Source organism: Acartia tonsa, chromosome 10, assembly GCF_053477335.1.
Source record: "Acartia tonsa isolate MP-2025a chromosome 10, ASM5347733v1, whole genome shotgun sequence".
NCBI classification, from domain to species: Eukaryota; Metazoa; Arthropoda; class Copepoda; order Calanoida; family Acartiidae; genus Acartia; species Acartia tonsa.
The window spans coordinates 15758034-15770203 of record NC_137269.1 but is presented as its reverse complement, the minus strand read 5'-3'; the positions used below and the strand labels follow the sequence as shown (position 1 = coordinate 15770203).

Below are 12170 nucleotides of genomic sequence, written 5' to 3'. Positions count from 1 at the left end.
CAAGTTCTTTAATAAGAATAAAAAGAAATACATGAATGAAAGAAAGCGGAAGCAAGTTGCGGAGTTAATGGTTCAACTATATCAAAACAGAGAAAATAATAAAATTAGTCAAGTCAAAAATAATTTTCAAAGATCAAATTCATTGACAGTATCAACCTATTCTGAGCCAATACCAAACCAAGATTTAAACCCTAAGAAATTAAGAAAATTATCACTTCAGCTAACAATAAGAAATATAAGCCAAGAAAAAGAAATCCCAGAATCGAAAACAGTGCCCACAATGATTATAGCTCTTATTACCATGAAAGACTATATTATTAGATCAAATTTTATATTTGTATTTGTAGTGACTGTTATTGCTGTCAGCAAATGGACTTCTGATGGCTCTGCTGTCAGTGTTGCTTTTAAAACTGAAATGATTGGCGCTTTTTATGTTCCTATATTTTTATTTCTCACACAAGCTAAAATAATTAATAATGTCATGAGATTGTTTCCAATTAATACATAGAATATGTGTCTATATGTTCTTGATTAATTGAAATACCCTAAAGAAAGTATAATTTAATGTTTTGTTATATCTTTGTAGTATTAAAATTCTAGTCGAAATTTAATTAAAATTGTTTTTAATTATTTAATGTTTAATGTAAAAAAAGTCATTTAAGGGGTGTGGGAAAATAAATTAGTAATTTATCATGACAGGACGTTTTTGACTTTTGACGATTTTGATTATGTAGAGGATTGACACTAAAATAACACCCTTCTTGTTGTCTAAATATCTTATAAAATGTAATAAATCAACCCTGTTTTAAACTTATTCTGGCAGCCATGGTTTCTTCCCCCCAAGAAGTTTGGTAAATGGGAAGGTTTTATCTCCCAAGAGAATTTAATACTCCCCTTTTCTAAATTCCTTTACACCCAATATACACATATTTGGTTAATGTAGAAAAGAATGAACATGAATAATATAAATAGGCCATTTTCTCCTCTGGATTGAAGAACAGTACCCCTCGAACCTTGTAAAAGGGGCTGACTCAGATTATGACGTCAAAAATATAAACCAATGAGAGGCCACTAAAAATTTTACCATTGGTCAATTACAGTGTATACTGGCCTCTCATTGGCTAATTTTTTTACGTCATAATCAGAGCCAGACACTTTTACTAGGTTATATGATGTGATGTTTCCATTTAATATCTGTACCTGCTCTGTGTACTTTTTAGGGATGCCTTTATATTTTTTTATTATCTTTTTGTCTCCTCTTTTTTTTGTTACTCTGTGGTTGTTTAACCTTGTATTCGGAAGATTACGCGCGCAAATTTTGATCCAGTCTTTATCTCCCAGCTTTCCCACAATTTGTGTCCGACCAATCCAATACAAGTGTTTAGACAAAACTAAAAATATGTAGATTATATGTATAACAAATCTTTTAAAGTAAAAAACATAAACTATATGTAAACCTCGTTTACTTGTTTTAACAAAAACATTTTTATCAAAGCCAAATTGTAATCCACTGATAAAACAGAAAATATTAATGTTCAATATGTAACCTTGTTTATTGTTTTGTAAGACCAATAAATATTTCTTAGATGGTAAATATTAAATAAAGATTGCTTAGATACTGTAAAATTTCGGATACTTCAGACTTTGTACAGAGTTACAATTGTTAAAATAAATTGCGCTCTTCCTTAAAAAACATGAAAATAATTACAAAACGATGGTTAGCTTCAGTCAATTATTTGGCAAAATTTCTTGAATAACTACTCTACATAGAAGTTATTTTATCTTAGCTAAAGCAAACTTTTGATAGTTTTATTAAAACACTGTTATAAAATCTGGTAACAGTATGTAAGAGGGGGTTAAGGGGAGGAGGGGCCGGGACTCCGCGGGATCTCGTCAGCCTCACTTACAGACCTCCAGACCGTTGGTCAGAGTCTGACAGGACCCGAGGGGGGCTCACAAGGCCCCCCATAACGCTTCCAGTCATCGTACAAGGTAGATATCCTTTCAATACTTTACAAATTATTGTAAGACTAGCAAATCAAATTTTAACCTCTCAATTTTAGAAATTTTAAAGTTTCTAAAGTCTAAATCTGTAGAATTTTAAACTTATAAAAATTTAACAGTTTCAGGTAATTAAAACTTTTTAAAAAACATCATTGCAGAAAGTTCTATGATAGTTGAATTTCGCTTTTTAAACTTAAGATTTCAATCTAATCTTTATATATTAATGTCTCCGTCGAAAATAACCATGATCAAATCAAGTTTTTTTTTCTTTATCAACCCTGTATGAGGATTCCTATAACTATTAAGTACATTTGTATAATCTTGAAATCTTAACATAATGAACATAAACATGTTGATTTTTTGACCATTTTGACTTAAATATCTTGTTCTTGAATCTATGATGATTTGCTATAAGTACGAGCTTTTATTTATTTATACATATTATTATCGTGTTAATTCAATCAAATAACAATTTCTATTCAATAAATAAAAAATAAAATAAGGAAGTAATAAGCATGATAAGGCAATTTTAAGGCAAGTTTTTAAAAAATACTTTTTAATTTAGATTTATATGACATTTACATAAATTTTTTGCCCAAATGATGCATTTAAGTGTTGAAAAATGAGCAATGCATTATTTAGTTGTTTTTCGTTTAAAATTTACCAAACACCCTTTCCTTTCAATATTATCTCTTGAGTACATCAAAGCAAAATGTAACAGAATTAAAAATTGTTATGGTGTTTATATTTAAACTTGATTGGGTTGTATGTACATTAGTAGCCTAAAACATGTCCTAGGCCAATGCAATTAACTTTCCTAAAAACTGTTTACAAGATTTTACTGGATGAAAATACATTTATGCTTCATAAAATTGGCTTGTTTTAATTTGAACTTTTATGTTGTATTTTTGTAAACATGTTACATACATTAATTTTGATATATAATTATAGAATATTCAACATTGTGTCATAAAACAAGTCATTTTTAAAATAAAACCTTAACCCATTTCCTTAACAAAATTGTAATTAAACTTGTTGAAACTGCTTAAATACACGATAATGTTTAAAGACATATTACATTTTTAGGACTTGATTATAGAGATGCTTTGCTTATTATATTGTACTTCTTGCCCTAGAAATCAGTATTCCAAAAATCAGATCAAACTGATAACATGTTTAAAATGAACGCACGCACATTTTTAACTTTTATAGAGTTGCTACGCTTTCAAAATCGTACCTAAATACTACATGAATCACCATACATAGTTTAAAATCGATAGTAAATCTAACATGACTAAACTAACGAAAAGAGCTAACCGTAACACTTACAGAGCCAAACGTTCCGTATGTACGGATTATGGCAAACGATTCATCCCCCTTCTTCCCTTTGTTTGCATATCCTGAAAAAAGGTTTTATCCCAAATTTTCGGCAATTCAACGTTGAATTTATCTGCTGATAGACTTGATAAGACTATCCTACAAAGTTCATTATTGTAATGTTATAGCACTATGTCTGCCGAGCCCAGCTTTAAACAATAAAAACCTAATAGGATAAAATTTTGAGGGTCTACATCAAATATTGTTGGGTAAAAGTAAGTCTTAGTTAGACCTGAGTTCATCCATGATCCGCTCGATAGGATTTGAATCATGGCCCTAGCCACGTTATAACTAAAGACTTAAAAAGTTCTACCTTCTTCTGCTATGTTAGAAGCTATAGTAAGAGTAGGGGGGACAACAGTCACAATTCTCTACAAAGCAACCGTCCCCAGAGGTAACAAAAGTATATTCTTTTCTTAAATTTAATACTCTTAATCTCTTCTCCTTGATTTTTAAAGTGTAGCTGCTCTATGCTTGTGATTATTAATGTCTGTATGTTCTTTTAAAGCAAAGCTTTTCTATAATTAAAGTCGGTCCGTCTGTCAGGAACGGATAACTTTTTTGTTAATTTAGGCATGTTAGAATTTTCCCATCGATTTCAAACTTTGCAGGGTGATTCCTGTAGTAGTTAGGTACGAATTATAAAGCGTAGCAGCTCTATAATCGTTACCAAAAAGTTCGTACGTTCATTTAAAGCATGTTGATTTTTAACAAAAAAAATAATTTGATATAATTATCGATTGATCTGAATTTTGAAACACTGATTCCTGATTTGAGCAGGTATGCAACAAATTTATTTACAATTTTGTTTATACTTATAAATTAGGATTGTCCCAACGATTTCAAACTTTGCATGGAGATTCCTGTAGTAGTTAGGTACGATTTAGAAAGAGTAGCAACTATATAATCGTTACCAGAATGTCCGTATGTCTATTTTAAACATGTTAATTTTAAGTTTTCTAACAACAAATTTTTATTTGATATAATAATCCGATTGGTCTAATTTTTGGAATACTGATTCCTAAGACAACAAAGTAAGTGTTATAAGCGAAGCATCTCTATAATCAAGTACTAAACATGTAAGTATGTCCTTAAACATTAATCTGTATTTAAGCAGTGTTTGTTCTACCGATTCAGAGCTTCGCTTTTATGGATGGTGTCATCCTTGTCATTGGACATTTAGGCTTCTATACTAGTATGTTAAAATTGTTATTTCTGTATACATGTTTTATAAATATACACATGTAAAATTATTAGTTGTTGACAGTACGTCAGAAGATATACACTTTAAATTTAAGATAAGTTACATATAATATAAAAAAATCCTAATTATTAAATTATCAAGGGAGGGGGGGTTAATGCAACCTTCTCGTAATCAGTGAGCAAAAGGCACTTAGAATTCTAATTTTAATCTGAAATTTTGCATGAGTAATCCTTGGTAGGTCTATTTTTCCTTAATCAAACAAAAAGTTGAAAAAGTAACGGCTAACGGCTCAACCGTTTAGCCGTTTTTTTTTGGCTATTTTTAGGGCAAATCTGCCATAAATTATGTAGGAATCAACTTTTTGAAACATATTTTGATTTAAATCATGTGAAATGATACAAAAAAAAACATTTTTAGATTTCTAGTACCAGCAACTAGCAACTAGCAAGTACCATTTGCTCACTGATTACGAGATGGTTGCATTAACCCCCCCCCCCCCTTAATAAGGGTTGAGTGAAACAAACTTTGCTAATGAACCATCCATAACCCAGGAATCTTAAAGGATGAGACATCGGACAACTTTTTGATTATAAACACAATTTTCCCTTCTATAGATTACAAGTATTGGTTGAAAAGTTTGGACATTACTAGTTTCAAACTAACCAATTACAATTAAATAAAAGTTTTTGAGAAAACGAACAAGATAATGTGATTATAAAACTTTGGGTACTATTATGATTTATAGTTCAATAACCCCTCCCTCCCCATCCATAAAGAATCTAAAGCAGTAGGTGGCTATTTAATACTATGAGTACTAACTAAAACTATAAGCAACGCTTATACCTCCTATCAAATATAACCAAACCAAAAAATTAAAACATTTCCTGAGATTGAAAATGTCATAGGTGGATACTTAATCTATAAGATTGATTAATTGTAGGTAGATATTGTCTATAAATCACTCCATATAACAGTTTGTTGTATGTCTAATTTAATCAAACAATTTGAATGTTAAAATCCATCTATAAACAAGGAAATCTGTCATTTATTGAACTTACTTTCACGTATGAAAAACACTTATTTACATAGTAGATGCGCTACTATTAAATTAATTAATATATAAAATTTGAAAATGTGTATTAAATGATTAGATGCATAGATGATGAACTTTGTCTCTTTATGATTAATTACATATTTATTTATTTTGATTATATTTGTCAATAATAATGTCATATGCAATTAATTTCTTATATTTAATTTATTTGATTGTTTACATTTTACTACTTCGCCCAAAGCTGCAAGGGTGTTTTCTTAACGAGGAGTTCCAATTTCTTAACTTCTTCGTTAAAAAAAAAACAGGTGGAGGGCAATAAGGACAAATTAAAATGAGGGAGATGGGGTTGGGGGAGTTTGACATATACTTTTAAGGGGAAAAAAGAAATAGAAGCTTTTATTAAAATCTTTTTCTAGGGTTAATTTCTCTTGGAAGGTGGAAGTACTCTCTCCCATAATAGACAAAAATCTTACTGAAAGACATAGCCATAAAAGTTAGCGGTTATTTCGCTTCAAACACACAGACAAAGTCAGAGATACATAAATAGAAAGACACACATCCTGTTATTTTCGTTTAGAAATGTTAAAATAATAAAATACTAGTTAAACGACGTTCTAAAGTCAAAGGTGAATTTAAAATTTCAATTTGTAAAAAAAAAAATGTATTTTTATTTTACGACGTTAATACATTAACACATACGAATACAGTCTCTACACTACATTAGCATTACTTTGTCCCAAATATTGTTATATGCCTTTTGCTACTTTATGACAAATTTGTTTACTTAAAAGTGATTTTCCCTTAACATTTTTCAAAATACTTTTCATTTTCTAAATATGTTTAGAATAAAGGAGAGAAAAGTGTTAAAGATAATTAATCTAGACTTCTCACTTTTTATAAAAATAATTGATATATGATATTATATATACTGATGTATAATATCATGTATTAATATATATTGATCAAGTCGGGAACACAAAGAATGGTCTATTTTTCTGTAACTTTTAAGACAAACATCTGACCAAACAGCCTAAGCTCTCATATGAATTACTAAGGTGGCAAAAATAAATAATGCACAAGTTGCGCACAATCTGCCAACAAAATTCTTTAGCTAGTTGCTGACAGTTTTTTATTGATTATGTGTGATGTTTGCAGATTTTATAGTATCGTAATAAAAATGTTATATATTTATTACATTTAGATGGTCAACTTAAATTTCCTTCCATTTTTCCTAAAGTTTGTTCCTATTGGTCTAATTATGGGATATACCATCTACACTTGCAATAATTAATAAAAATACCTTTATTTGTATGTTCTACCTAATCCAATATATATTGATATATGATACAAATTATAAACCTTTAACTTTATACCTCACCAGAATTTCCTTACCTAACAAACAACAAGGAAGAGTCTGTCTATAGTTAGCACAGTAAATTCTGTGGTTTTTATAAAATTACATATGGACAACAAACTAACTAAATTTTGCTCCTTTAATAACAGGTTAAGGTAGGCATAGGTATGGGAACCCGACAGGGATAGTAACCTCTCGGGATAAGGCTCTGCAGGGCCCAACATAAAATTTAAAAAAATAGCTAAAATGATAAAATAAAGGTCAAAAATATTGGCATCATGTTATAACAAGGCTACTAATAGATATAATTGTTCATATTAGGTTTAAAAATTTTCTATTAAATGATAAAAGAGTATTCAATAAGTTTGGTTTAAAGGGTTTTAATTAAGATTAGGCAAGAAAAAGAAAAGTTTAATTTATCACATTATATAAAGTAGTTAAGTCTTTTGGTCTGAAGCTTATGATTTTTACTGCTAAACTGATTGAGTTCACCTTTTTGAGAAGCTTCACTTAGGTCTCTGGATAGCTTTTTGCTATTTTCTTCTTTGAATACAGAGTCCCGAGATGGTAAGGGTCCAGACACTTATATGTATTAGACAAAGTGACTTTTAGCTAAGCTAAAGACAAACATTTGATATTATAATTTTATTATTTATCTAGAAAAAGGAAATAGATATATTTACATTATAATTTGTGTGGAGAAATGTAAACAATACTATTAGTTTTACATGATTATTTTATTCTTAGACACTGAGCCTCATTACATAAAAGAACAAGGATGACAATATCCTTTAAAGACAAGTTTCTCAAACGTTCAGTCGTATAAACAGTCATCAGCAAACATAGATTAAAAGTGGTTTTAGCAGGAATAAACTGATATAGCAAACCCTTATTATGGAAGCATTTTTGTTTCAATTATGTTGATTAAATCATTAATCACAAAAAAATGCACCAATTAAAAACAAATTTTTCATTTGAAGAAAAAAAATTGAATAAAAACGAAAATATTTTCTGGTAATGATCATGCAGTTGATTCGCTTTTTAGCAAGGTTGGATAAAAAATTAAAATGACTCCAATGTAAGATTAGGGCATCATCATAGCCTATAGGCATCTAATTTCACTACTACTTAATAAATATCTCATAACACATGTTAGAGCTCTTTCGCATGTCGACTTTATCGCATCTGCATTTGGCAGAAGTGGTCATAACTTATTGCCTCCCCATGTTTGTCAAAACCATCGTCATTCTATTAATATGAAATTTCAGTTGTTTATGTGGACTATAAGGCTTAAATAAAAAGTGGTCATAGCTGACATATTATCGATAGTCTATTGACATCATACCTATCTATGTATATATTTATTTTGACTAATATCTCATTATATTGACAGGGACTATCGACTGTCGAGGTTCAAAATTAAGCATACAAATTTCTTTTAAAATTATTTTTATCTTAGATTGTTGAAATAACAGCATAAAACAAACAAAAAATCTATTTCAGATACGTAGTATCTTAACGCTGACTGGCCCAGGGTAGACTGTAGAACAACAACCAGCCAGAAAACTGGCTACAATCATCTGGTCAAGGTAAGATAAACACTTTTAGAAGCGAAACTACTCTTTAACTTTAGGATTTCCTGTACCGATAAGCATTTAAAATGTAATTTATGTAATATCATTATGTATTCATACTATTATCCTGTTATAAAGTTTTTTTTGTTTTTTCGTTTCAGCAGTTAGCGAGAACCTTTGTTACAGACAAAATAAAGCTTACTACTTTATATAAAAGGATAAAAGATAATAGTAAAAATAATCAATAATACATACGTTTTAATTAAGAATGTATGTTTTTGTCAACTCTAAATGTCAATCTTATTGTTGTACCTGTAAATTCAGGCCTGTACCAGATCCAGGTCCAGGTAGCTGCCAGATTTCTGGATCTGCAGATAAACCTGGCCATCCTGGCATAGACCAGGGACTCATACAGTGGAAGCCTGATCAAAACAACATAATAATGAAGGTAATAACCTAATAACCTCTCTAGTCAAAAACACCCAAATGTGGCATGGTGCCTTCTTCATTCAAGTTTATGCATTTCCATCCCTGTCCACATTCCTATACTTCTCTAGCTGAGTCAGACCTCCACTTATAACCGCCATTATACTCCATCCTGCTGTGTTGAGGGACTAGTTGATTCTATGTAGGCCTTGTGTGAACATTTCACCACCAGCTTACATTTGGTAGACTGTATACCTATATGCTAGGTTGTCGACAGTCTTAGTTCCATATTCCTGTGCACGTGGTTTTCTGTCCTGTACAGAAAACGAGACGTCCAAGCTTTTAATTGATATCATATTTAAATATATCCAATAAATAATCATCCCATTAATCTGCCTATTCTAACCAGTTTATTTACTTAATAAATCTTGTATTTTTTAGAAATACCTTTGTTATATTATTAATATATAATTGCGCCGAAGCTACTCTATACTCGTATTCCGGTCTGTCTGTACATCCCCTCATACGTCACAAAGTTCTTAATTTGGTGTACATTAACCCAGGGAGGGAGGGGACATAGACGTCCAAGGGGGGGGGGGTAAAGGGGTGAGTACTCCCCCCCCCCAAATAAAAAAGGTTGGACGCCCCTGGGAGGGGACATTGGACTAGTCCCCAAATTTTATCATAACGTTTCTTATTCGTTGGCGTAACAACCTTGGGGACTTTTATTAAATTCTTGAAGGTTATTTAATTCAGTTGAGTGTCTGCACGTTTTGTAATCTACAGAAGTGGTAATTTTGTGTAACATCAATGGGGATTTACGTCCATTTATCGGCCATTGTCTTATATCCCTTTAGATCCCTGGCATTAACCGTATATTGTACAATATAGTAAATGACCATGCGCCTGTCGAACAGGGCAGTAAATAATTGCAGCAAACTCCAAGGAATCTTAAGGGATAAGACAATGGATTTACATCCCCAATGATGATAAAAAATTACCTTTCTGCAGAATAGAATTATTGGTTACAAGATAAAGGTCATTATCAAAACTTATTATCAAAATAAATATTATTTTTAGGTTTGATAGTCAAGATGCAAACATCTAAGCCTGATATAATCTATAAATGTAAAAACATCAAGATTTTGATTCACTACTAATTCAACAGCAAATACACATATATATATTAATATTTTAAAGGTTTATATTTTTTAAAGCAGCTCTTCTATGACTTGGGTAATTCCGTTAGTCTGACCATTGTTTGTGAAATTAAATTACGTATTTATTGTGAGTAGTACTATGATTTTTTGATTTTTTTTAGCGAAATAATTCAAATTTTGAAAAAAATTAAGACGTTTATTATAATAATGAGCGCAACATTATCAAGCAAACAACTTCAAATCTAAGAAATACAGAAATAAAAAATTATATGTCTTTAGAAACTTTACTTTTAAGCAATTCACATTTTAATATTCCAATTTATGTAACTGAACAATAGACAGAAGACTTGACTAAGATATAAATCATTTGCGCTACAAATATTAGCATGTAGAATATATGCATCATAAAATGCCCGCGGATGGGAAAAAAAGAATTAAGAATATGATTTTCTTTTTTTATAGACAATTTTTAGAAAAGCCATGCGCTATGTGTTTTTTCATCAATGCATTGTTCAGAACCGGATCTTATCCAGCGGATACTATTCGGATTCAGAGCCTTGGTGGAATGTCTGATTATATGTTTTGTTTAATATGATTATGTTTTAGTAACGAGATTAGATTGGTAGAAAGTTAGAAAAACAAATTAGAACCAACAATGAGACATAAGAGAAAGGTTAGGAGAACATTTTCACTTTTTAGTAGCGCAGCTTCTCTATAACTATGTTATATGTTGTGTATATCTATCTGACTGTCTGATGTTTTGTCATTAACTAAATAATAGGGTAATTTTTCATTGGTTTGTTCATTACTTTAGGTCTGGTTAGATCAGGTTATATTGGATACTGGGTAGTCTCGCAGGGGTTTCAAACAGGAGGAAAAAATACTACCTTTCCCAACCTTATATGCAAATTATCTTATTTCATAACATAAATGACATAAATTACTAATTTTCAGGATTCGTTGACCGACAGCATGGACGAGCTTGAGAGTGGGGTGGGAGGAGGAGGGGGAGTGGGAGCTGGCACCAACAGGAATGTTCCATACATTTATCAACCAATAGTATATCATTTACTTTAAGAAGATACGGAAAGTTTCATGTGTGACGTCATAAAAATCCATCTCTTTTTAGGGGTTTCCTTTCCCACTTCCCCTCCCCTTTTTATACTTATTTTTTTGACATCACACATGACACTTTCCGTATCTTACTTTATAAACAGGGTAGATAAATACGTTCGTCCTTCTTTCCACTGTTACTGAAAAAGCTTTCTAAAAAAGGCTGTTTTTTTTAACTGAGTGACATTTTAAAACAAAAAACAAAAAATTATATAATGTTACATCTGATTTTAAATTAGAAATAATGTTTATTAAGAGAGTAGCCACTCTATCATTTTACCCTAAAAGTTCTGTCTGTATGAACATGTATGCTAGACGGCCAACTACATTAAATAACAAGAACAGAAAGAGATGCAAAGTAGAGAAAACGGTTAATGTCGGAGAACCAGATGAAATGGTGAGTCAATTTTATGTATATTTCCTTTTTAATACAAATATGTAATCTAGCATGTTGGTTTGTTTATATTTTTTAGTTTTCTTATTTCATGAAATTATTTATCACTGGTTTCATTTTTTACATAGTTCTACTTATTAGTTATTTTTTATTAAAACCTAGTGTTTGAAGGTAAGAACAGGTAAAAACAACACTAAAAAACACATGGGGCTTCCAGTAAAACACAATTTTATCAGAAACGTAATTTCAACAATAAATGTTCAAATAAATTAAACACATTATTATTGAAATATATTTTTTCTTCTTTTTCGTCTCTAAAGCAGTGGCGTGCGAAGCACTTTGTCTAGGGGGGGGCATTTTGAAGATTTTGTAAAATTTTGCCCCCCCCCTAAATCAAAGTGCCCCGGGGGGGGCACTTTGCTTTAGGGGGGGGCATTTTGATTATATATACTAATTTTAAATAAGGGCGTTTTAAGGGGTGGGATTATTTGATTATGGGCCTTCTAGTCC

At 30.7% G+C, this 12170-nt stretch overlaps 1 protein-coding gene across 7 annotated transcripts in view; it reads left to right on the top strand.

The window, feature by feature from the left end:
- Nucleotides 1–1892: 1892 nt before the first annotated feature.
- LOC145329527 (polyamine-transporting ATPase 13A3-like) overlaps nt 1893–12170 on the top strand; it is a 43648-nt gene continuing 33370 nt past the window's right edge. For 2 of the 7 annotated variants that reach the window (XR_013882953.1, XM_080173746.1), the window contains exons 1-7: nt 1893–1992; nt 8497–8582; nt 8892–9015; nt 10074–10193; nt 10760–10826; nt 11108–11184; nt 11582–11663. Coding sequence is in view for 6 of the 7 variants with exons in the window: in XM_080173746.1 (XP_080029872.1) it covers nt 10809–10826; nt 11108–11184; nt 11582–11663 (177 nt within the window). In the remaining variant the exon portion in view is untranslated. The other 5 variants (XM_080173750.1, XM_080173747.1, XM_080173748.1 and 2 more) reach the window with 5 other exon arrangements.